This window comes from Barbatula barbatula, assembly GCF_947034865.1.
Source record: "Barbatula barbatula genome assembly, chromosome: 19".
In the NCBI taxonomy this organism is placed as follows: Eukaryota; Metazoa; Chordata; class Actinopteri; order Cypriniformes; family Nemacheilidae; genus Barbatula; species Barbatula barbatula.
In genome coordinates, this window is record NC_136782.1 from 13276804 (window position 1) to 13302957 (window position 26154).

General features: G+C 37.1%; 4 protein-coding genes across 4 annotated transcripts; 2 read left to right on the forward strand and 2 right to left on the reverse strand.

Annotated features, from left to right (window-relative positions):
• Positions 1–3558: 3558 nt before the first annotated feature.
• hmbsb (hydroxymethylbilane synthase, b) lies at positions 3559–9478 on the reverse strand. The gene is made up of 15 exons (XM_079481360.1): positions 9312–9478; positions 8703–8756; positions 8074–8146; positions 7940–7989; positions 7752–7807; positions 7501–7578; positions 7166–7243; positions 7011–7086; positions 6777–6890; positions 6570–6608; positions 6272–6391; positions 6128–6181; positions 5964–6050; positions 5606–5785; positions 3559–4365 (listed from the first exon to the last, which is right to left on the reverse strand). Exons 1-14 carry the CDS (start codon positions 9333–9335, stop codon positions 5606–5608), a joined length of 1083 nt encoding a protein of 360 aa, XP_079337486.1. The 5' UTR covers positions 9336–9478; the 3' UTR covers positions 3559–4365.
• A 235-nt stretch (positions 9479–9713) lies between these two features.
• Positions 9714–12794, forward strand: LOC306908471 (uncharacterized protein). Its single transcript, XM_079481361.1, has 5 exons — positions 9714–10027; positions 10287–10488; positions 10636–10745; positions 10829–10901; positions 11067–12794. Exons 1-5 carry the CDS (start codon positions 9860–9862, stop codon positions 12602–12604), a joined length of 2091 nt encoding a protein of 696 aa, XP_079337487.1. The 5' UTR covers positions 9714–9859; the 3' UTR covers positions 12605–12794.
• A 1460-nt stretch (positions 12795–14254) lies between these two features.
• Positions 14255–21018, forward strand: LOC306908056 (uncharacterized protein). The gene is made up of 9 exons (XM_079480643.1): positions 14255–14643; positions 14885–15065; positions 15176–15270; positions 15990–16071; positions 16243–17673; positions 18430–18599; positions 19044–19260; positions 19342–19406; positions 19598–21018. The coding sequence occupies exons 1-9, from the start codon at positions 14521–14523 to the stop codon at positions 20882–20884; spliced, it is 3651 nt and encodes a 1216-aa protein (XP_079336769.1). The 5' UTR covers positions 14255–14520; the 3' UTR covers positions 20885–21018.
• Positions 21019–21232: 214 nt separating this feature from the next.
• On the reverse strand, positions 21233–24387 carry LOC306908990 (uncharacterized protein). The gene is made up of 2 exons (XM_079482315.1): positions 24338–24387; positions 21233–23912 (listed from the first exon to the last, which is right to left on the reverse strand). The coding sequence occupies exon 2, from the start codon at positions 23891–23893 to the stop codon at positions 21830–21832; it is 2064 nt and encodes a 687-aa protein (XP_079338441.1). The 5' UTR covers positions 23894–23912; positions 24338–24387; the 3' UTR covers positions 21233–21829.
• Positions 24388–26154: the final 1767 nt, after the last annotated feature.

Below are 26154 nucleotides of genomic sequence, written 5' to 3' on the forward strand. Positions count from 1 at the left end.
GTACCCTTACCTGTACCCAGCCAGGATGTTCATCAAAGTGGACTTGCCAGACCCAGACGGTCCCAAAATCCCAATAAGTTCCCGACTGCAGAACTTCCCCGACAGACATTTGATCAAGGCCTTAAAACCTACAAGGACGCAAAACATATGCAAGCCGTCATACTGTTCACATCTAGAACAAACGGTCTACTTAGAGTTAATCACTTCAAATAAGACGTATGGTTTAATCCATGAAACTCATGACTGTACTACATACTTTCTCTTAAACTAAGAAATGAGGAAAAGAATGATAAAGGTGAAGAAAGAATTAGGCCCTTTAAGTACAATGGCTAATTAATCTACATTGGACAAGTCTGCTCATTGACCTTTCTACGAGTCCAGCAGGTGCGTTAATTTCACCTACAATTGAGACCAAAACGTCTCCTTAAAAAAGGTTTGTAGTGAGTACAACAGTTAATAGTACAGTTTCAATGCAATCCTCTCAAAGCCTGACTTTAAAGCTCCAATGCACTGCAAACTAGTAGCATGTCAGCCTGAAAACCCTATTCTTACAGAAATATCACACCCCTATGCACATTGAAACGAGTTTAACTCATTAAGATTGTTTCCACTGCACATATAGAGAACGCTTTTGAAGACTTACAAATTATCACTGTTGATGACCCTATTGTCTTCGTGACCTTTTTTAATAGTAATTTGCATATGGAAAGTCAATGGGGCCTTATTTTGAAGTGGACTACTCCTCAAGCCACAAGCACCATAACATGAATCATTATAGGCAGTTCTACAATGAAAATGTTGTTCTCTTTATTGATTCCCGCTAGAGGTGTGATCTCATCATTATGTGATCTCACTTTATTTAATACAATTTCACTTGCAGAGATAGCAAGGTGTTCGCATTACAAAGATAAATACACTGTTGGTTCAGCAAGGCTGTAAAATAGCAACCTTTCACATCGGTGTCTTTTCACTAATAACTTAGTGAAAAGCACTGTACCAGATCTTGTCCCACATGACTAGACAATATATCTCAGCTCAAGCAATAAGCATAACACATCAGCATTCAACATACAATGCCAAGCATATTCAAGGCTACTCTAAACAACCATCTTATTTTAGAGGTAAATGTTTAGATGAAAAGTTCTTGGCCCCCATTGACTGCCATGGCCAAAATGCTAATCTAAATTAGTATATAGTATGTAAATGACGACAGAACTTTCTTAAGCTTATTACCTCGTTTCTTCCACCACGGTCCTTCCCTGATGGTGTAGGAGAGATCTCTAAAGTCCAGGTCCACCGCCGTGCGTTTGGGAAGGTGAGAGAAACGTTGTGCCTCCGTGATGTGGTTCTCCACCTTCTTCAGATGAGTTAGCAATGGAGCTTCCTGCGGCTGTGGTCTATCCTCCATAATAATACTAACTGACCCAGGATCAGATGCCTTATCTGCCATCCCTAACATCTAAGGGTGAACATGCAGAAGAGAAGGTTGTATTTGGTGGCGAATCCAAATTTATAATCAAGGGCTTCACACAAATATTTTGTAAGAAGAGACAGAGGCTAAATGATTTTGCAACTTGTGAAGAACATTTTATCTGTAACAAAAGAAACGTACAGTACATCCTGATCCATGTTTACTGCGACAAACAGCTTGGTTACATTTAGTAAAATAATATGTCAGAGGTACTTAACTGAGTCATCTAATGGTAAATCGCCTTCAAAATGAAAGGAAAATCTACAGTTCTCTTGAAACGCATAGTACCTCTTTATCTTTCTGCCTAAGATCTTTTATAGAATTGGGAGCTCTTTTAAAAGGCTGGGATTTTGTTTCCTCCGAGAGGCAGCATTTGGGCTGACACATTGAATTGACCGGGTAGAAGCAACTCCCTGGGGTCAGTGTGAAAGAGCGAAATCAGAGCTCAAATGTGAAAAGCCAGGTCAGAGACAGACATCATTGATTTGGTCCCCCAGAGAACGCCAGTTAGGAGGGGATCACTCTAAAATTCACAGGAGACTTATAAGATTGTGCCTCGTGGAGACAACCTAGCCTATATAAAAGAAATCTTGCTGGAATACATTGTAAGCAGTGAAAAAATGTATCTGAACGTACAAGTCACATTATGATCACTTACCGTATGTGACCTATCCCCTCATATTCACTGAGAAAGTCTTTATATACTTACTATGTTAATAATTTAGTGAGGTTTTAATAATTGCAAGAACAATTCTTTATAATATAACAGAGTAGGCTATTGGAAACACATACACACAAAAAGTAAATGTTAAGCTGGCACAGAGAGAGAGAGTCGAGAGATTTAGGCTTTTAGGTTTGCTAATGTAGGCTAATCCATGCGTATATACGGTTCTATCACAGTTTCTCTGTTTATTCCATGCACATGTATGATACATAATTACATTGAAAAGTAATGCCATACAGTACATATTTGTTTTTGCTGTTATTGCAAAAATATTGAGGCCCAAAAGAGAGACTACAGTATAGTCAAGAATACTAATTCAAAAGTAGGATAAATAGGTAAATCAAATATGTATGCAATCGTCATTATAAAGCGGACATCATTCAACTGTTTTACTATTGAATGCAAGTCCTGCAGCCTGAGCTAGTAAAACATCGAAATGCTCAAAATTGGGAAATAAATCACTTACCGGGCTCTTCCTGGAAAGGATTTTTTATTTAACGAAGCGCTTTATGTAGTTAAGATGTGCGGTTTATGTTTTTTTTGGTTGTTGTTTGAAGATCAGCTCCGCCTAATGAAACCAGTGCAGCACGACACAAGTAGCTACCGCACAGTACTGGCATCCTAGTCCTGAGCTCGAGCGATTCGCCCTGGGGTGTGACGCGGAACTTTGAGGAGATGGAGACGCCAACACACTATGAATCAGTATCTATGATCTTACGAACGCGTTTGTGTTATTTTTCACAATGTGCGTGTTCTAATTGTGACTTTTATCAACTTGACTATTTCTGATGTCGCAATATCAGGTTGGAAAAAACTGCGTTGAAGCTGCAGACTTGGGATATCAGCTGTTTTTGACGTCACGTGCCAACTGCGTCTATTAAATACGTTCCTATTTTAGAAAAAAATAACAAATCGTATTTTATTGTGATTAAGGTTCTTCGTTCAATAAGTGATACATCCATTATATTAGGCTACGTGTCTCAAAGATACGTGCGTGTTTATCAAAGTGTGTTAAGATTATAGACTGGGCTCTGTGGTATGTATTTTGTGGTATGTATTTTCTTTTTTAAGATGACAGGACGCGATGGCAACATGCCAGAACAAGTTGATAGACGCCACAAGCTCATAAAATGTGATCATGTGTTCATAGAGCGCATCTGGACGAGTCTGCCTGATATCTGAGGTGCAGTACCACACGTTATAAAATGTCAATACAATTTATTTAATTGTTACAAAATGTGTCACTTTGTGGAAGCCCTACTCTTCATATACATTTAAAGAACAGAAACTGTCACAATGTACTTTGATTTAAATATCTAGATGTTGCAGGAAACAAACATACATGACAGATTTATATCGTATGGCTGATTTATTCGGTTTTATTTAAGCACTCCATTTATAAAAGCACCAAAATGTGATGTTGCATTTAAGTGTAAAAGTCTCCTCCCAAATTAAAAACAAGTTAACTAAAATAACATTTAATTAGAATTGTAGAAATCAACCCTTAAAAAATGATAAAATTACATAATCTAAACTCTAATATATGCTCACTTTAAATCACTTTGGTTTTGGCCAGTCAATAGCCCGAATACATACAAAAATCAGTGCTATAGAATAACACAACACATTAATACTGGCTTAAGTTAATCATACAACACATGAAATCTCTGGTTTCATCTATACATTTGAGGAACTAAAGAAATAAGGAAATACAAATCAATCCATAGAATTATATATTATATTATATACTTGCACACTGATTTAAAGATTTTCCAGGCACTGAAGAAGTTTAAAATGTAAAAGGGTCAATAACAACTACACGGGGAATAACATGTTACTGGGAAAATGTAAGCAACACACGGGAAGAAAACATCTCAAAGCAACAGGTAAACTGTATACCTTCACATGTGCATATTTTTAGTGAAATCATGACACAGAGGAAAAATGTGGTTGACACTTTGAGCAGCTTGAAAGATCTATATCTCAGTAAAATTCAAGTTTCAAATGAGCATGTTTAAATACAACACGCACTTCGTGATAAAAAGGCATGATTGTGGGCTAAAAAGCAAAAAAAAAAACATAGCTGGTTTAATTTGGTCTCACAATCTGGGAAAACTTGTCTTCATCTGGTTTAGGTGTCTGGCCCACCTGACAAATCCTTCAAAGCCATCTAAAACCAGCAAAACACATTAACCTGAGAGACCAGCCAAGGCCACCAAACCATTGTATGATAGTTTTTTTATGAATAAGAATTTGATGTACTGTACAACAAGGTCACTGTAAGATTAAAATTAACAAATGTGTTATAGCTACATAACTGCGAAAATGCAGAATAACCCGGTTATTTTTATGATTATTAAGCAAGTCTTTCAGTAGTGTTTCAGTAGTAACCACAAACTGACCTTGACTCAAAGGGACAGTTAACCAAAGCAAAACTCATAATTTTTTTAACTCATAAGTCATAATTTACTCACCGCGAGGTGTTCCTAATGTGTATATATATCTTGGTTCTGATGAACACAGAAAAAGATATTTGGAAGAATGCTTGTAACCAACAGTTCTTAGCCACCATTGACTACCATAGAATACAACGGTAGTCAAAAGTACCCCAGAACAGTTTGCTCTCCTACATTCTTCAAAATATCTTCTCTTGTGATTAACAGAACTAAAAACTTTTAATACTATGTAAGTGAAGACAGAATTAGAATTTTTGCAAAGCAAAGCTGCCATCTCAACTATTTTATTTGACTCCAACAATGGTATACTGCAAATTAAAATAGAAAATATATATATAAGTAATTTATGTATTTGTATATATACGCACTTATATATACACACCGGTTCCGGTTTTCATGATTTTACAAATCTATTAATCTGAAGGTGTGTAAATGTTTCACACTTTTGTGTAAAAAATATAATTGTGCCAAAATTTGGACCGAATAATAAATAAAAAGCAGTCATTAAGAGTCCAGCATAGATGGAAAGTCCTTCAGTAATGTATAAAAATCTTCCCAGGTGTAGACCTCAAGATGCTGGATGATAAAATGGGAAATGTACGATTCTAGTCAAAGGGTGGCCACTTTAAAGATGTTAAAATATAGCAGAGTTTGTTTATTTTGGATGCTTTTAGTCACAACATAATTCCCACAGCTACACTTGTGTTATTTCATGGTTTTGATGGGAAAATATGAATAAAGAGTGATCAGAAACTTTTGACTGGTAGTATATATGTGTGTGCGTGCGTGTGTGTGTGCATGTATATATGATGACACCTAAACACTGACAGACATGGACATTTATAAAACTACTAGGAGGAGATTTTGATGGATTGTTGTATGTGATCTTTTGAATAGAAAAGACCAAGTATGTAGAATGAGGTCATTTATCTTCAGATACAGGACATGATATACCTATCGTGCATCATTAAGCTGTCTGGCTACGGTCAGTATCTCTTTGGCTCCTTTGCTGAGCAGCAGAATCCCGAGGTCCACTCCTAACTTGACTGCAGCATCCTGGTCTTCTCCTGACACCTTTAAAGCTGTGATACCCACACGCTGGACCTTCTCATCAACCTTCCCTTGCTCCTCGATCTGGGAATAATGAGATTACACATTTCCAAATCCATTTAAAATTCAGAGATTATTAACTGATCTCAAAATTGATAACACGCATGATGATTTGCATGTTCAAATATGTTCTTTAACCTCACATATTTACTAATTGCAGACAGGTGGAGTGTTTGGGAAACCATGTTTACGGAGTAACAACCTGATTGTTTGAGTTGATGCTTGTCTGCATGGTCTCCTTCAGACTATCCGAGCCATCAAGACTGTACACCGCTCCAGTCAGGTAAAGCTGTGAAAGCAAATCATCATTTGATCGTGATCATTTGAACTTTTGGGTTGAAAGTAAACCATATGAAGTTCTCCTACCTGTGAATTCTTAACTTCAGTGTTAACAGCAACTGGAACGCTGCATCCCCCTTCCTATGAAAACAAATGTGTGGCAGACTGTAAATTAAATATATAGCGCAGCGAATTGAAGCAGGAGGTTTTATAGTAAAGCAGGATGCCCACCAGGTGTTTAAGGAACGCTCTCTCTGCGATGCATCTCAGGACAGTGTCTGTGTCATTCAGAACCGACACCATCTCAAGGATGTCCTGGTCTCGAGCACGCACCTCAATAGCCAATGCTCCCTTTAACAAGAAAGTGAGAGCAGTCTGTAAGGCAGCTTTACTTATAAATCAAAAATCAGTCAGTTACTGCAAACCATTGCGATAGAGAACTTTGATAAGGAAACAGTGAAGGCCTGTATTTTCTACATCTTGCTGAATTATTTATACCTCTACTATAAGCCAATTGAAAGCTACTTACCTGTCCAACGGCATACATGCATTCCTCAGGCCCAAGAATCTGAAACAAGACAAAAAGGATATCAAATACAAGTCAACGTATAATGAAACAGCTGATTAAAATGGCATGTCCTTGACAATTATTAATCAAACAAGTGATGCAATAATCTGTAGTGTAGCACTCATGAGGGATAACAGTGTTTCGAATGGTTATGGAGAATAGAGGCACCTGGCTAATGCGGCCCTCCCAGCCCATCCTCCGAAGACCAGCTGCTGCCAAGATGATGGCAGAGAAGTCGTTATGTTCATCCAGCTTCTTTAGACGAGTGTTCAGATTACCTCTCTAAAGAGCGATGTTAAGGAAAACATCTCTAATAAAACCTTAATCTTTCAGAAATCATTACTTATTAGATACAAGTATTTTGTAGTAGTACACAGGACAAAACAGTGCAATAAAAGATACAATGTCTTTAAACTCCAGGTGGGGAAATCTTTTTTTCAATTGTGCAGCCCGGCGAAGAGAACTGGTGCCTATTACACTGTAAACATACAATGTTATTTTACAGAACATTTTTAATGATGCAAACCATATTTCTGTGCATTGACCACAGTTTTTACCTCATGTTTGGTAGGGAGTCTAGACATTTGCCTTTATGTTTGGGGTGCAGTACAACAGCATCATGAGGGTTTTCTCGTCTTTAAAAGGGAATAAAAAAATGACAATCACGATGTTAAATTTATATTTACAGGCCGAACAAATAAATGCACAATCAACTACATAAGAAAATAGTAAAAGATGAGTAATAATACTAGAAATTACTTAGAAACAAGGTCTGTATAAGTAAGTTACCAAATATTACAATAAAACTATTTACAGAGGATAAAATACATTTAAGATGTTGAGAAACATCTGAACATTTTAGAACATAAGACACTATTTTTATTTTACATACTTCAGCACAGCTCCTATAGTGAAACCAACAGGAAGAGCAGTAGGCAAGTCTTTCAAGGAGTGCACGACCAGGTCGACCCTACAAAGACACAAATATTACAACAGCATTATTCATTGTGAAACATAAAGGACCAGTGTTGAAGTACAAACCTTTGATACATCAAAGTCACTGAAAGACCAAAGTACACATCTGTGTAGCGGTGATGTACTAAAAACAACAATATTAAAAAAGGAATTGAAAGACGGACTCACTCATTTTTTTCTAAAGCGTTCTCCAGTTCTTTCGTGAAGAGACTCTTTTCACCAATCTGAAAACACCAGTTAAAATATGTTAAAGTAAACACCTCACAATGCTAATCAATTTATTCAGTACCAATACTGCATTTTATTATAAAATAAATGTGCCTCTATTTTATAAGGGTTTTGGGGTAAGGACTTACTTTGGATAAAGCTGTGTCAAGTATTTTATCTCCTGTTGTCGACATTGCCACTGAAACACAATGAAAAGATTGTCTGTATTGTCAAACAAAAAACAAGCAGAGCAATTGAACCAGATATGCATATCGGACAATACCTATTTCAAAATGCACATCAGGGTGTAACTCCTGGAGTTTCTCTATGACACTGTCTGTTTGAATGCGGGCCAGCTGTAAAATAAACAGGCAACAATACATTTATTATTAATATTCAATTTCCAATTAAGTGTAAGGATCAATTTATGCATTTCCTTTTTATAAGGTACTAACCAGTTTCTATAACAAAACTTTTAGTATTCTTGTACTCACCCTGACAAAGACAAAAACCTTATCAATCCTATCATGATGGACACACCCAATTAAACTTCCAAAAACCTTTAAGCCTACATACTTGGTGATAAAATGAGGTGACACTTACAACAAATGTAGAAAACACATCAAAAATCCTTAATGTATTTATTATAATAGAAAACACTAATCTTCACATGGATTGAGTTATCATTTTAAAGATCTGTAAAACTGCTAATATATTAAACTTTATCAAATGGATATGATGTCAAATATGTGTCTGGTGATGTGATATTTAAAAAATGGTATGTGTCCTAGGTCATTTTGTAATATTTCAAAAACAAACTTTAATTGATATTTCTGACAACATTGAGTTTTCCCTCGGATTGTTGAATGAAAATGTGTAAAATGTACAATAAATATAGAAAAGATTGGTTACCTGGCTTTTCCTGGTGCCAACACGGATCACCCTGCTGACTTTGCCATCGGCATCCTGTAAAACACAAATAATATTTTAAACCACTAAAATAGTAGTTTGCAGAGGTTTTTTTCCATTTTAAACATGCTCTGACCCTTATGTATTTATAAGGTCCATCTGCCATAGTTGAAATGAGTTGATGTCTTTTGATAATTGCAGTAAGAGAGAAAACGGTGTATAGTGAACACATGCAGCAGGACAGGCTGATGTTAAAGGCGGAACCCCCTGTCTCCTGCCTTCAGTAGATAAGACAATAATGCCTATTCACACTGTGTCCGTTACACAGAAGCAAGGCGTGACACCATTCATACAGAGATTTCTTATTTGGAGAATAGCAGACAACAACTGTGTGAGAAAGACAGTTAAGATCTGATAATAAAAACAAACCAGCATTCTCAATAATAATGTGACTACAACAAGGTGTGTGTTAAGGAGTTGAAGAAAATCAATATAAACGTCCTTACTGTTAAATTAAGTTTACGTTAAAGCAAAGCCAGTGTTGGTGTTCTGAAATCACATTTATCCAACGTTAATGTAAAAAATGAATGAATGAATTAGTTATAAAGTTACCTGGAGATTTGTCTCTCCCGACATTTCCAAGATACTATCTAGTTATTTAGTGATGATCTCGTCGAAATGTCTGTAATGTCACACGTTTAATTTAAAAGAGTAAAACACTAAGTCGGTCAAATGTTCCCGACACAGTTAACACACTCGAGTATGTACACCGGAAAAGTGGCAAGTTTATAATTTTCAAAATAAAGATCACTCAAATTGACCGGCCAAATGTAACAATTGAATAGCTCAAAATAAAAAAAAAGCGCGTGGTACCTGAACGGATGTCTGTCAAACGAAAACTGCATACAAACGTTAGATACATAAATCTATTTCTTCAGTATGTTTTGTCTTTAGAATTGCACGTGTAGCTTTAACTTTTATTTTGAAAATAAATGTTCGTTTTTGAAAGGATACGAGAACGGAAACGGAAATCAACCTTAAAAATGGAGAGACCGCGGTGGCGGTTCAATTTGTTAAGATATCGTTTTCATTGCCATCTCTTTTAACTTACAGTATTACAAATTTTACATGATTGAAATTGCAGTTTATCCGTGAGCACAATGACGGAGTATCAGTTATTTCGCCAACAGACAGAGTCCATAATGACACTGCTGACAGAAACAGCCCGAGACGAAATTCAGAAAGTTTTTGATTGTGAAAAGTCTGCGTCCCTAACTGAAATTGATGGAGATGTGACTTCTAAAATACACGAGAGACGGCTCGAAATTGTACGTTTCCTCTCTTTTTGTATGTTGCTTACTGTTGTTTTCTAACGAAGGATTTGTCAGTTCCATTATTTCCTTGCATTACTAGCAGATAGCTGTACAGAAAATCATCAACCCATAACTTTACATAGTTTACATTTGTTTATCATTGCTAAAAGCTTATTGTTATTATCTAAATAAAGACATTTTTCATTCTGTGTCATTTTGGTTGAAAGCTGCTGAAAAAATTGTAAAATTAATTTGAAGCTAATGTCTGTTTCAGGAAAAGCTCACGGCTGTGATGGAGACCCTTACCAAGGTGGCCATGCAGAAAATATGCAGACTTTTCAGTTATTGCATTGCAATGAAACAAGCTCAGATGAAAAGCGGCTACAATGTTTTTTTAAACTTGGAAAGCTCAGTGGAGGAAAATGTAAACACTCCAGAAGAGAGCAAAAGTGTTCAAAGTGTCAGTGGTTTGCCTGGTAAGACCTTTTCTCTCTCTCTCAAACGCATTGTTTGTTTGTAAGATCCATGACCAGAAAAGTAAATTTGAAACAAGATTACATTTTTGTTGTGCTTAAAAAAATGGTCGTGCTAATAGTAGTAATGAAGTTCATTGCTCTTCCCAGATTCTGTAGACGAATCTCCAGAATCATCAGTTACTCCACTGGGTCAGAATCCAGATGCTGTGTTAGATGATGAAAATGTAGAACTGCAAGAATCTGTGGAAGACCAACAGGTTAGTTTATTATTCATATGGTCTGACTATGTATTACTTACTAAATATTTTTCAACAGTTTTTGTATTTATCATTTCTTTTAGCGTGGACCAGTGGTTGCAGTTAGTTCAGAGGAACATTGTTATGTGAAGCCAATACAAGCAGTATTGACAGACGGTATGTTTTCACAGACTCTACGTTTGTATGAATGCTGTATTTTAATCATGTTTCAGAATTAACACTGCTAAATACAAAAAATGTTAGAATCTGAACTTAATGATTTTTTCCATACTTGTAGCGTTCACTAGCAGCTGGAATCTTACATTGTTTATGGTTTTTTAGTTGAAGAAAGAGTCTCTGTTGAGGTGGAAGTCTCAGACACACTGGCAGAAGAAAACCGTGCGAAACCGAAGAAAATTAGGAAGAAATTTTCATACGAATGTAATGTGTGTAGAAGGACATATAGCAGGAAATCCAGACTAAGACAGCACAAGTGTGGACAAAGGGTTGCCCACAAATGTGATGCGTGTGAACTGACATTTACCAGGAAATATAAACTAGAACGGCACAAACGTGAACATGTAGAAAGCATCTTTCACAAATGTGACAAGTGTGGAAAGAAGTTTAAATTTTTAAAAGCATTCCAGAAACACTTATTGCGTCACACTGAGGAGAAGAAAGAGTCCTGTAAAACATGTGGAAAGACCTTTGCAGATCTAAAGACACATGAGCTTGTCCACCTGGAAGTAAAGCCATATCTTTGTGGTATATGTGGACATGGCTTCACTGTGAAGACGACTTTACAGGCTCATCAGAGAATCCACACAGGGGAAAGACCATACTGCTGTGACGTATGTGGGAAGCAGTTTTCAACCTCAGGTAGCCTTGCTGTCCATCGCAAAATTCATTTACCTGAAAAACCATTTAAATGCAGCCTCTGTGACAAGGCTTTCAGTATGAGGAGAAATTTGCGACTACATGAAGCTGTTCACACAGGAGAGAAACCCCACGCGTGTCACATATGTGGACAGAAGTTTGGACGCGTGGCATATCTTAATAGACACTTGGAAATTCACAGTGGTTTGAAACAGTATGCGTGTTCTGTTTGTGAGAAGCGATTTAGTCAGAGGAAAATTCTAAAAAGTCACATGTTGATACACAGCACCCACAAATCATACATGTGTGAAATATGTGGGAAAAGATTTGTTTATAATTGCTTTTTGAAGAAACACTTACTCACACATAGTGATAATGGGGAAATTGAAGCTGAGATAAACCCCTTTCGTTGTGAGGTTTGTGGAAAGTGCTATAGTAGTAATTCTCTACTAATAGTACATCAGAGACTGCATTCAGAAAAGGATCCATTCATGTGTAAAATCTGTGGGAAAAGCTACAGCGGTCCAGATTCACTTAAGGAACATGAGAAGCTTCATTCAGCTGTGACAATTCCTTCAGAAGTCAAACCAATATTTAAGTGTTCGCTGTGCAGTAAGGTTTTCACTCAGAGATCTGGTCTAAAAATGCACGAGGTTGTTCATACCAAAGCCAAACCTCACAAATGTTCTGTTTGTGGGAAGGGCTTTGGCCTGCCAAATGGTCTCAAAGTGCACATGCTCATTCACACAGGAAAAAAACCGCACAGGTGTGAAACATGTGGAATGTCCTTTCGGTTAGCTACAAACTTAAACCGACACATGCGAGTTCACACTGGAGAGAAGCCGTTCAGTTGTGAAGTCTGTGGGAAAGGATTCGGACAATCCAACAATTTGAAAGCACATATGCAGATGCACACTGGAGTGAAACCTTACACATGCCAGAAATGTGGGAAGAGCTATGCATATGCTAGAAATTACAATGACCACAAATGTAAACCTTTATGATAAAGTGCCTGAAAGTATTAACACTTAACACATGTTAATTTTGTTATATTTGTAATGTCTGTTATACAGCACATAACACTGGATTGTATACTACATGGAAGATTATAGAATTGAGAATATTGAACAGACAGGATACTAAATTGTGCTGTGTTCTTCAGTGGATTTCACTGTAAATAAAATTATTTAATTTAAAAATCATTTTAATTCCTTGTCTCAGTAAACTGACTTTAATGTAAAACAAACACTAGACTAGATCATCAACAGTAAAGGAAATTATTTGAAAATAACATTCTTAAAGGGATAGTTCACCCAAAAATCTAACTTTCATGGTTTACTCACCTTCGAGTTCTTTCAAATGTGGAAGAATTCTTCCAAATATCTTTGTGTTCATCAGAAAAAGGAAATGTATACACATTTGGAACAACTCGAACCTGAGTAAATGATGATAGAATTTTCATTTTTGGGTGAAGTATCTCTATAAGATTCTGAATGATTTTGTTGTTAACCTGTGTCAACAATTGATTAATTATTCAAAAATCATGTTTTTAATCGTGCATTCCAATTAATGACAATCAAACTGCAGTGGAGTTGTTTTAATTATAACTCAAAAAAACACAGGTAACTAAAACAACACAACATGATAAAGTAATAAAAAACATAATTTTTGAAAGTTTATGCAAATAAACTCTTCAGGTCATTTGAGATGCACACAGGTGACAAGCGATTTACATGTAAAATGTGTTGTAGAAAATGTGCACATCGGCGCTACAGCAGAAGTTTCAAAGCTCTGCCGATTCATTACAAACTAATGTGCTCGATGCTAAACGACAACATTCAAAAGATCACAAGCCCTTTTGATGCAAATTATGCAAGAAAAACTTTAGAAACATATATATCCTACAGATACAAGAGCACCTTCACACAGGACAAAGACCTTTAAATTGCGAGATCTGTGGTAAGGTCTACGCACTTAGGAAGTCCTTCAAAATGCATATGTTCTGTCATTCAGGAGAAAGACCTCACAAATGCATAGTGTGTGAGAAAACTTTTAGGTGGTCTATCTCTCTGAAAATGCACATGCAGACGCATACTCATGAAAAAACATACAAAAGTGAGACGTGTGGAAAGTCCTTTAACTGCAGTGGAAACTTAAAGCGACATTCAGAGAAGAAACCGTTCAGCTGTGAGGTCTGTGAGGAAGGGTTTGGAGAACTCAACCATCTTAAAGCACACTTGCAAATCCATACTGGAGTGAAACCCTAAGCATGCATAAAATGCCAATGTAAGCTACATTTTTTAATGTTAGGTAAAAAAAACTTGCATCACTAAGATGTAAATATCTTCTGTTCATTGATGTTATTTGTAATAGGATTGATGTCTTAATAATTATTGATCTTTTATGCTACATAACTAAAATTGCTGTGCTTGCTTTGCGTGTAAGTGGAAGACTTTTATTCTGAAGATGTTGCATATCTCCCGGAAATTGTTCTGTGCTAGCAACTAGCCAATTTATTTCAATATATTTTGACAACGGTTTAATATTCAATTAAAGCGAATCTCTGATAATTGTTACAACATCGATTTATATTTTATTTTTAAACCATAACCAGAAATATTTGGGGCGAATATGGGGTTTATTTTGAAATAGTCACAAACAAAACGGAAGTACTTGCCGCTGCTGAAAGCAACTTTTCAATGGAATTTGCGTAATGCAAAACTGCTGTTGTTTTGGCTTTTCATTGGCTCATTATCAGACACATGGGTGTTTATTCGCATTGTCTAATGCATCTATACAAAGTTTTTCAGATTAGGTCTACCTAACCAGCGCTTTTTGTCCATCTTGATTAAACTTCCTTGTAAACAAGCTGTCAAAAACGGGTTTAGATAGGTTGCTGCGCATCTCTTCACTGTTCATAATGTCCAGCTATGATCTTTTTAAGAATCAAATCACTCTGATCACTTCATTACTGGTGGACACGGCCAAGGAGGAGATTCAAAAGACTTTTACAATGAAACCAAACGATTCTCAAACTCAACTGGTAAGAATGTATGGTGTTACGACTGTAGCTTAACGTTAAGGTTACGTGTTTGCAAGTGAAACGTTTGTTTTGAATTTCTTAAATCTAACACCTGTCTGTAAGTCCATTTTTGTTTGATGTTTATTACTTTTTTAATTAAAGTATGTACTGTTTATATTCTTTTATCGGGTGATGACTTAAACAAATATGATTCCCATCTCGTAACGTACTTCGTTCTAACATTTTTATTTTACCAACACAGCTTAATTCAATTATGGAGATGTTTGCCAAAGAAGCAGTGCGGAAGATTTGCAGTCTCTTCATATATTGTTCAGATGTAGCACCAGAAACATCGAGCGATCAAGATAACCTTAGGACAACTCTATTTCAGATGGGACGTGATGTGGACAGAACAAAATATGTCCAGAAAAAACAGCTTCAAGGTTTCAAATTACGTTTTTATATTAGACACCACTGAAATCTCACTGCTCTACATTTATGGTATATTTTGATTTGCTATGTGATCATTTTCTGTTTGGTTCCTGATTTACAGGTGATGCTGTATATCTCACTGTGAGTCGTTTGAAGGAGTCAGCAGCAGCTAAATTACCATTGGCATCTTCTTTCCAGCAACAAGCAAACAGTGAGGTCAGTGATAACACAACTTCTAATATAGACAGTCTCAACCTTAATAGATTTCTGAATAACAACTCCTAATACATAATAGCAGTGAGCAAGTTGGTATTTTCTGCTAAATGAGTGGACAAATTATGGCTGATCTCAATGGCCAAGTTTACATTTAAAATTTTCAAATACATTTGACTGTATCTCTTATACTGGCACCATGTCTACACCGTACGTGACCAGAACCCATTATAATTTGTATAATTTTGTCCACACTGGATGCAGTGCGAAATGACAAACCCATTAAGTACAAGCAGATTGTCATGTCGTGTCGCGCCATCTGCTTAACTTCTTAGAAAGAGCAGTTTTACATCCATTCTAAGTCATGAACATCTTACAGACGTCTTCTAGATGTCTATATGACATCTGACAGCAGATGTCTGTGAGACGTATTGCAGAGGAGCAAACTATATATTACAGATGTCTTGCAGACGTCTAATAGTTGTCTGCCAGATGTAGCGTGCTATCAGGGTGCATTTGACAAATATTTTTTAATTGTGACACAGTATGTGAAACTCCAGCTTAAGTTATTTTTGTGATCATGTGATTTCATCTATCATGTATATTATTTATTTTGTAAATAACCACCATGAGAGCTAAAGTAAGCACAATCTTACACAAAATATAATATATATATATAATAGGTTATTTAATGTTTAAAACATTTGCTTTGTGGATTGTAGCCTGTGCTGGAGAGTAATTCAAGTGGATGTCTATTGATGGAGGACACCGCAGATGCTATCCAGACCATATTCATCAGTGATGGTAACATGCAGTCAAATCCTCACAGACTCTTGTTTATAATCATGCAACTACTGTCTCACAATGCCAATCATGTAAAAGGGTCGAATTATACATACTATGACTGTTGTTTTCTTGAACATTTTAGTATTGTACAAAACTTACCTGTGTCCTATTTTGGTTTCATTTTGTAAGTTTCTGATGGCATAGGCTTTTCTGAAGCCCAAGTAGTTATGATGCAGACACCAGCCGGGCAAACTGAAACTGCTGAGGAAAAAGAGTCCTTTGAATGTGACCAGTGTGGAAAGGCTTTTCCGAAGAAGTTTTCCTTGCTGCAGCACAAACGTGTGCATACCATCGTAAGACCTCACAGTTGCGAGAAATGCGGGAAGAAATTCACACTGTTAAGAGCACTGGAGACTCATCTCCGTAAACATAACCAAAAGTACGAGAAGAAGAAATTTCCTTGCAGCACGTGTGGAAAGAGCTTCAGAGACCTGGCGGCGCATGAACTGGTCCACGCAGAAGTCAAGCCATTTACGTGTGATATATGCGGACAAGGATTTACAGTCAAGAGAAGTTTATACATGCACCAAAGAGTGCATACGGGCGAGAAGCCATACAGATGTGAGACTTGTGGAAAATGCTTTTCTCTGATTGGCACTCTAAACTACCACAAGAGAATTCATTCAAATGACCGGCCAATAAAATGCAGCCACTGCAATAAGAGTTTTAAGTACCACAAACTTTTGAAACATCACCTTCGTGTGCACACGGGAGAGAGGCCGCATACTTGTGAAATCTGCGGTAAAAGTTTTGCGCTTTCGGGGACTCTGAAGCGGCACGTCCTCATTCACACCGGTGATAAGCCCTACGTCTGTGAGGTGTGTGGGAGAAGGTTTAACCAGAGAAGTACTCTCAAAGGTCACATGCGAGTACACGGAGAGAAACGTTTTATGTGTGAAATGTGTGGGAAAACTTTTCAGTATAATTACATCCTGAGGAATCACATTCTGACCCACAAACCGATCGGAAGTGCTGGAGACAAGAGCAGCGCTCAGCGCTGTGATGTGTGTGGGAAGTATCTGAGCTCTGCCTATGCATTGAAAACTCATCTACAGCTTCATTCTGATAACCGCAAACCCTTTACTTGCAAGTTATGCGACAGGAGATACAGCAGCGTTCATTCCCTTCGGATGCACGAGCAGCTTCACACAGGAGAGAAACCTTTCAAGTGTGAGATCTGTGGGAAGGACTTTTCACTGAGGGCTTCTTATAAAACCCATATGTTTTTGCATTCAGGAGAAAGACCTCACAAATGCTTAATCTGTGGAAAACACTTCAAGTTGTCAAGCTCTTTGAAAATGCATCTGCGGACTCATACTGGTGAAAAGCCTCACAAGTGCGAAATATGCGGGAAGGCTTTTCATTTATCTGGAAACCTAAAAAGACACAAGCTTGTGCACACTGGGGAAAAGCCATTTACCTGTGACATTTGTTTGAAGAGTTTCACACAACCCAACAATTTAAAGGCACATATGCATGTTCACACGGGAAAAAAGCCATACACATGCACCAGTTGTTGGAAAAGTTTTGCCTATCAAAGAAACTTCAAGGATCACAAATGCACTCCTCTTTGAGCAACGTTTCAGCCTGCTTAATTCAACTGAAACGTGTTTGATTAAAAACTATAATATAGCCCAACATTGTGTCAAACATTTTTGCCAACTTCAATCAAAGTTCTGAAATCTTAAAAGTTTTCATGTAAAATTATAAACAGTCATTTTGTATGTGTTGGAAAATAAATAAGTTTAATGTTTTGGAATTTTGTGAAGATCTGCTTTGCCACATCCATAGTTTACACAGAACTGTATGTATCTATGTATGTGTAAAATAATGCTGTATTTTGAATATAACAACATTTTGAAATGGAACTGAAAGTTGAAGGGGAGGAGTAAGCGGATGCTCCGCTCAAAGCCGTCTAACATATGTCATTCTCTTTGGATAGTCATTACGGGACGGAAGCACATTTTCAGATTTTAAGTAAAGATTATGAGGGCACACAAATTTTAAAAAGAGAATGACCCACATTGATGAACTTTTTATAATAAACGCTTCAATATTTCATTGACAAAATAGGCATTGCAATTTGTAATTTCTCTGCGACTTGATCTGTTTTGATTTTGTGTGTTCTTTAGATCATGTTTTTGATTTATTTAGCAAGAGATGACGTCAAAGATAAACAAAATACTCAATATACGCAACGGATCGCCAGCCCAGCAGCGGCAGCAGTGAGCACAAACGTACTACATTATCACTCAGAAGAACGTGCAAGGAATTGATCGTGAAATGTACCATATTTCTTGCATTAACTTACTATAACATCCATCAAAAACAAAGGAGGTATCATGTCGTTGTTGGAGGCTGAGGTCTTCGCTATTTTGGAGACATTTGTAAAAACCACTGTTTATGAAATGACTAAAGTTTTCTCACGAGGCACGTCTGAACCGGCAGATACTGCAGTCAACGAGCCTGCAAATGTCGAGTTTACGGTAAATTTACGGAGTGACCGTGTTTTTGTTTGCAGCGTACGTTTTGTATCTTTGTGGATTGCATTAAATGCTTAGATTACGCACGACAACCAATGTCCGTTTCTCAATATGCGGCCTTGACTCTACGTTATCAACAACCGAGTCCTTATGAATACTCAAGTACAGAGAACTCATACAAGCATTCAAATGTATTGAATGCAGCCTTGCGCGGAACCCGCTTGAAATCCCAGAAGTCAATGCAGCGCATCCATCCAAGTTCTTCTTGGCTGCCTCACGAGAACACAAGCCCGTTGTTGGAATTGAGAAACGGCCAATATCTGCGCCAGGAATATAGATAAATAGGAACATATACATCTACAGTGCACACATGCGCAAAAAATAGAATAAATACATAAAATGTCTTAAGTACAAATTGGTAACAGCTCTTGTATTCATCTGTTTCAGACCCACTTGAACTGTGTTTTAGAAGAGCAGGCAAGGGAAGCTGGGGTTAAACTGTGCCAGCTTTTCTCTGCAATTTTGCAACTTGAATTGAGTCCCGGTGATATGCCACAGGACAGTTTGACTTCAAGATTGAATCAAGGTGAGAAACAGCACAATAGTGTACAGGAAGATACTGAGAGCCACCACAGAAATCAGTCCACGGACCAGATAATGTTTGGTGAGGACTATTACTTCTCTTTCATAACATGCAACTGTTTTTCAGAGCAATCCTTTTAAATGTGCAGTTATGCTATTACAGCTACTGAAGAGAAATATGCTGTTATTGTGAACTGGGGACAGGAGAAAATCATAGACACTGAAACAGTAAGTCTTTAGGATGTACTTTTTAAAGTTCTTACAACCTAACACTAATATTTATATTATATTAAACTGATTGATTTACAATTGAAGTATGATAAACTGCTCTTGTGCTCTGTTGAAGTGGATTAGATTAGCAGTTTGCATAACTTTTTTCTCAGTAAGCTTCTATTGATCTCTTTTTCTTTCTGGAAAAGCAAATAGCTGTGCCATCACAGAAGAATGAGCAAGATATCAACTCATCTGCAATGCAGGAGGATGCAGAAAAATCAAAAAATGTGAAAGTTTCAAAAAACACCAATGTGCGAGTGAGCGTTCGGAGAAAAGCTCAACAGTTTAACTGTAAACACTGTAAAAGGAAGTTTGACTCGTATGTGCGATTGAGAGCTCATTGGGTTGTCCATGCAGCAACAGCAGAGAAGCCCTTCCACTGCTCACAATGTGATAAGCATTTCCCAGATAAACGCGGTTTGGATGTACACCGTCAGCTTCACAAGGGACCGTATATTTGCGATCAGTGTGGCACGACTTTCACAAAATATAAAGAGTTCCAATCTCACCAGAAGAGTCATAATGTAGGCAAATCTTTTACATGTAAAGATTGTGGGAAATCTTTTCAGCAAGCTTACGGTCTCAGGAAGCATCTAGTCGTCCACTCGGCAGAAAAGCAGTACACGTGTGATGTTTGTGGAAAGAGCTTCGGCCTTCGTAACAATCTCCATCGACACCAGAGAATCCACACAGGCGAGAAGCCGTTCAGCTGTCAGACTTGCGGGAGAAGTTTCAACCAGCTGGATACGCTCAAGTCGCACAAACTAACTCACACTGGTGAAAAACCGCACAAATGCAAAACATGTGGTCAGGGCTTTGTACAGAAGTGGATGCTCACCTTGCATGAAGGGCAAACCGGCCACAACTGTGTTGTCTGTAGCGGGGTGTATGCTTGCATAAATACGCTAAAAACACACTTCCAGGATCATGCCGGAAAGTTGCCTGCTCCTTGTAGGATCTGCGGAAAGACTCTTAACTCCATCAGCGCCTTAAAATCTCACCAGCATACGGACGCAGTCATCTCTAAATACAACTGTACTGTGTGTGAAAAGTCCTTTAAGAGTGCGGGCTATTTAAAGGTACATAAGAGAATTCATACGGGGGAGAAGCCCTTTGGTTGCTCGGTGTGTGGGAAAGCATTTCGTCAACAGGCTAGCCTCAAAGCTCACCATATCTTGCACACAGGTGAAAGACCTTTTGGTTGCGAAGTGTGTGAAAAAGGATTTTGCACCCTAGGAAATCTCAGAAGGCACCAACGGATACATACCGGAGAAAAGCCGTTCACCTGTGAGGTGTGTGGACGAGGTTTTAATCAGTCTAATTCTCTCAAAGCTCATATGCACATTCACACGGGCCAGAAGCCGTACATGTGCGACAAATGTGGGAAAAGTTTTGCTTATTTGAGAAATATGAAAAGCCATAAATGTTTGTAAATATACAGTAAAGTTATATTTCAGTATGATGGCTGTCACTACATTTACATTTAGTCAGTTAGCAGACTAAACATTCTTATTTGAATTGTGTTGTGTAAAATAGATGGCATCTTTCAGTTTACCTTTAGGAATGTTGAATGAACTGTAAAGTACTTTTTGGAAATGCAAAATAAAGTCTTTACAATTCTGAAAGGTTGGCAATACCTACATTATTTAACGGTGGCCTTGAGTTCATAAAAGATATGGACATTGACATTTACACAGTATTTCTTTGCATTTTCCTTTGCATATTGTATAATTTGTACGTGTTAAAATAATTCTACAATTCAATAAAACATGTCAGATGTATAACATTTAAAGAATTTTATTCAAGCATTTTTACCCAGTGCATTCATTTGAGTTTGTATTACATCTTGACAATTTAAGTCATCAAAAACATGTTTCAGAGAAAGCAGAGTAACAGAAATACATTACTTGTCTATGAACAAAACAGATCCAACCTAGTTTTGCAGCAACACAACCACAGCTTGCCGCCATTTGAGGTTCTTCGAAGCGCTCAAATAAGTGAAAGGCAGCGTTTAGAAATGAGTAAGTGGAATTTCCCTTTTGCCCTCAGAAATGTTTTATCCTGTTATGCACTCTAAGTAGGGGTTTTGTGATTGCGGTATATTTTACAGCATTATATTTAAATTGTTATGTATTGTAAATGGATTCTCTGATATCTGCCCAACATTTTTCAAATAATTGTTGTGCATTTCAATTAATATAAATCAAACTGCAGTTGGTTTCTATTGATTTAAGCCATAATAACTAAATAAATACATTTTTGAAAAACAATTTTGGAACCAAACTCTTCATTTGCATTCAATAAATCAAAAAGATATATGCATGCAGACAAGCCCTAAATTTAACCACACGTATGGAAAGCTGGCATAGCTCAGCAATTTAAACAATGAGGGAGTAAAAAGTCAAGGAGAACGCTATGAAAACTGTGAATTTCTTAATATTTTGAATGTGTGAAGAAAAACTGGTAGCACTTGTGCAATGTTGCGACAATGAGGATGGGGAACGAGCTGGAGAGGAAAGATCTTGGCCAGAGGAACACATAATGGTCTTATTTCCCACCAGCCTAGTATTATCATTGAACCACTGACTTAAATACAAAATGGACTTACAAGAGCAATCCCACCGATTCCCATCAAGATGAATATGCTTTAGGTTTTTTAAAGGAATCAGTGACCCGTTTTCCATTGAACGCAGATTATTAGATTTAATGTCGAGTTCTGTTAACTTCACTAAGCCTTCAAACTGTGCTGGATCGATATGCCGGAGCTGGTTTTTTTCCAAGTCGAGTTCTTTCAAATTGGTTATAACAGAAAACACTTTGGTGGGCAGGTGTGTCAGCTGGTTTTCTTGCAGGTGCAGCATTCGAAGATTTTGCAAAGATATAAAGAGGTCTTCTGGGAGCGCTGCAAGTCTATTGAAGCTCAGATCCAGCTCTTTCAACATGTACAGATCTTTAAAGTTATCAGAGTACATGGTATGCAGATTATTGTTGGACAAATCTAGACTGGTCAAATTGGTTACTCCGGCAAAAAATCCAACAGGGATGGTTTCTATCTGGTTGTCTTTCAGGCATAACTCCCGTAAACGACTAAGATTAGTCAGAAGCTCCCCGTGAAGACTGGACAGATGGTTGTTTCCGAGTTTCAGAATGTGTAGTCTGTTTAGACTTTGAAAGGATGACTTTGAAATTAAGCGGATATGATTGTTCTCAAGATTTAGATATTCCAGGCGTTTTGTCCTTTGGAAGAGGTGCTTTGAAATACTTTGAAGATCATTGTTGCTGAGATCAAGATAGTTAAGCTTTTGAAGAGTCTTAAAAGTTTCTCTGCTGAGCTCAGAGATATGATTGTTGTTCAACTGTAGATCATATAGTTTATTAAGTGGGTGAAATAGATCTGGTGGAATAACAGACAGGTTATTTCTGTCCAACTGGAGCTCTCTTATCTTGCTTAAATTGTTGAACAGATTACTCGGAAGGGACGTCAGATTATTCTGATACAAATTAAGGTTTCTGAGTTGGCCTAAATCTTCAAACACTTGTGAAGTTAGGGACTGTAAAAGATTAGAACTCAAATGTAATGTACCCAGGTGAGAAAGACCTCTGAAGGCTGCTCCAGAAAGGGAAACAATAGCATTATAACTCAAGTCCAAATGCTTCAATGCAGGAATCTCAGAGAAAATATCATCAGGAATACTAGTAAGGTGATTTTTCTGAAGGTAGAGGCTAGTGAGATTTGGGATGTTGCTGATGACACTGATAGGTATTGCAGCTAGCCCATTACGACTAAGATCAAGGTGATCCAGACTTGTGGCGTCCCTGAATATCTTATTGCTCACACTTTTCAGGTTGTTTTGTGACAGATAGAGATTTGCCAGGTTGGTGCAGTTTTCAAACACATCCACTTCTATCATCTCAATCGTATTGCTTTTCAATTGGAGGTCCATAAGGGCAGGAGCACCCTCCAGAACCCCGTAAGATAAACTGAATATGCGGTTAAAGTTCAGATTAAGGACTTTGAGCTTGATCAGACCATAAAGGAACTTCTGAGGAAGAGTTTCAATGGAGTTGTCACTGAGGTCTAACACTTGAAGGTTCACTAGTCCTTGGAATTGTTTTGGTGTTAATAGGACAATTGCATTTCCAGTCAGAAAAAGCTTGCTAAGATTGCTCATGTTCTGCCAAATGCTGTCTGAAGTCAGTGACAGATTTAAGCGATTCTTGCTAATATCGAGAACTGACAATTCTTCCAAACCTTCACTTGGGAGAGTCTGTATTTTATTATGTGTGGCATATAATTGCTTGGTACCCCGAGGCAGATGAGGGAACTCCAGTAGATTTTGGTGTGAACAGGTTATGATGTCAATATCTTCACATTTGCAGGTTTCCGGACAGGCATCAACTTCAGATATGAGGGCCAACGCCATTGTCAGAGTCCAAAACATTTTAAATTGTCCACAAGGCCTAAAGAAAGCACACCATAAATATAATGGAAATCTGCAGTATTAATACATAATATATTCACTTTAAATTCTCTTTATCATTTAACACAATTTATGAGTTCTGTTTTTTAGACAGACTGCAACTTGAACACAAGAAGATTTGCAAAACATATCAGTTAAAAATTATCATACAGCAAATACATTTATTTTTCGGCCACAAAAAAGCAAACTGTTCAAAATTATTTAAATGTCACATTTATGCTGTTATAGCAGATTCGCTTAATAGGACTAGGTGTTATAATCCTAAATGTAAACATGTGCTTGAGCCCTATGTCCGATAAATATAAAGATATATGTATCACAATAAAAATTTTGTAGCAATCAATCGTAACAAATATATTCATCAGCTACTTTCATATTTACTTTAATAATTTGTGACAAACTTACCAGCAAAAAGGTTTGACTTGGAAAAACAATTACTGAAAGTCAAATGTCCCTCGAAATAAGTTGTCACAAAGCATATCTTTGAAAATGACCTGTCAGCAAATCAACTGAAGTTAAATAACTTCCCATCTGTGATGTCACATACTTTCATGAAGAATCTCATCTCAACTAAACCACATAGATGCACAGAATGCTCACCACAGAAAAGCGTCTTAACTGCCACAGCCCTTTTTGAGCCTACACTTTAAAATGCACTGTCGGCACTAACATGGCAGTAACTCATGAATTATTTGGAATACAGACCTACGGTTGAAAGAGGTGAATTACCAGATTATTGCTAAAAAAAAGATTTTTTTATTTTGTTATGTTTATTGTAATAAGAAAAATCTAAAAGAATAAAAAACATTTGGTGTCTTGATACACCAAATTTGTATGTGTCTGCAAGTTTTTTACCTGCTCTACCACCAACATCCACTAAGAGGGCCCATAGGCTTCCATTGGTTTCAACACTAAATCTGAAATTTGTTCACTGGTGCTGTTTTCACTTTTCCAATTAAAAGACACAATGAATTAATACAAAAGCACAGGAACATGTATGCAAAACAAGACATTTTATCAAATGTGTTTTCTAGAATCTTAGACCTTTCCAACGATATAATGTTTATCGGATAAGAATTCACATGCAAAGTGATGAAATAAATGTAAGCGTTCCGTGTTCAGTTCTGATTTTTGAAAATTTCTTGTCATTTATGAATCAATAACATTTCCTCCATACTTTATTTTATAAAACAATGAAGAAATATGTAGCCTATTCTAGCGTCTCAGACATAAGGTTTGTCACAATAAGATAAGAATTCAAAAGGGGTGAGAGGTTTTAACAAACACAATTCACAACAGGTTGTTTAAGAATTCAAACAAATAAGCATGATAAAATCATTGAAGCATTTAGATTATTTTGATGCAATATTTATTTCATAATTTTGAACGATGGTATTACATGTGATGACAAGTTGGTCTTTTGATTGGGTCTTGCAATTATAACCATCCAATTATAACCATCTAACATCACTTTGATATAGTTTAAGAATGTGTCGAGAATGTGTTGCCAATGTCATTTGTGCAGGAATGAAAGCAATGCTAAACTGTGAAACCTGAATGCAATGTTAGTCTTTTTGCATAGCATCTGCCAAATCCATTCATGTTAATTAAAAATATAATTCAGCCGAAGTTATTTACTATTATACTATGGTAGGCTATATGAGACCAGTTTCTTATTGCACTTATGCTGTCTTTATGCTGTTCCATGCTTTCATATGCAAGTATCTTTGGATAAAAGCGTCGATCTGCTCAATGACTAAATGTAAGATGCATTTATATGCAATCTGACAAGTGTGTTTGTTTTACTACTCACTGTATACACTGTAGCACACACTAGAGCATTGCACTGCAATGCCAAGGTCGTGGGTGCGATCCCAGGGGATTTCATATACAACAAATGTATAATGTAATGCAATGTAAATGTATTGTGAAATGCAAGTGAGACAACTGATTTCTTCCCGTGTAAATGAGCACCCAGGGGTGCGTTTCCCGAAAGCATCCTTAGTTCCGTCATTCCAGCATAGTTCGACGATCTAGGTGTATCCCAAAACCATCCTTCCAAGGATACAGAAAGTAATATGTAACTTAATATTTTTGGAGAGAGTCGTTTGTACAGTAAACTAATTAGGCCTTCACTATTGGATATGCAACTAGTAATCAATTACTTTTTCCGAGTAACCCAACACTGGTTCTTAAATGCAATGCATGTTATTTACAGCAGT

What these genes read in the sequence shown, in the direction of transcription:
- hmbsb (XM_079481360.1), bottom strand. Translation starts at nt 9,335, where the DNA reads ATGTCGGGAGAGACAAATCTCCAG. An exon ending in ACTATAGGAGCTGTGCTGAA is followed by an intron (nt 7,244 to 7,500) that starts GTATGTAAAATA and finishes TCCCTTTTAAAG; the next exon opens with ACGAGAAAACCCTCATGATG. An exon ending in ACCTGGAGTTTAAAGACATT is followed by an intron (nt 6,891 to 7,010) that starts GTATCTTTTATT and finishes ATCGCTCTTTAG; the next exon opens with AGAGGTAATCTGAACACTCG.
- LOC306908471 (XM_079481361.1), top strand. Translation starts at nt 9,860, where the DNA reads ATGACGGAGTATCAGTTATTTCGCCAACAGACAGAGTCCATAATGACA. An exon ending in ACGAGAGACGGCTCGAAATT is followed by an intron (nt 10,028 to 10,286) that starts GTACGTTTCCTC and finishes TGTCTGTTTCAG; the next exon opens with GAAAAGCTCACGGCTGTGAT. An exon ending in AAGTGTCAGTGGTTTGCCTG is followed by an intron (nt 10,489 to 10,635) that starts GTAAGACCTTTT and finishes TGCTCTTCCCAG; the next exon opens with ATTCTGTAGACGAATCTCCA.
- LOC306908056 (XM_079480643.1), top strand. Translation starts at nt 14,521, where the DNA reads ATGTCCAGCTATGATCTTTTTAAGAATCAAATCACTCTGATCACTTCA. An exon ending in ACGATTCTCAAACTCAACTG is followed by an intron (nt 14,644 to 14,884) that starts GTAAGAATGTAT and finishes TTACCAACACAG; the next exon opens with CTTAATTCAATTATGGAGAT. An exon ending in AAACTTCAAGGATCACAAAT is followed by an intron (nt 17,674 to 18,429) that starts GCACTCCTCTTT and finishes AACTTACTATAA; the next exon opens with CATCCATCAAAAACAAAGGA.
- LOC306908990 (XM_079482315.1), bottom strand. Translation starts at nt 23,893, where the DNA reads ATGTTTTGGACTCTGACAATGGCGTTGGCCCTCATATCTGAAGTTGAT.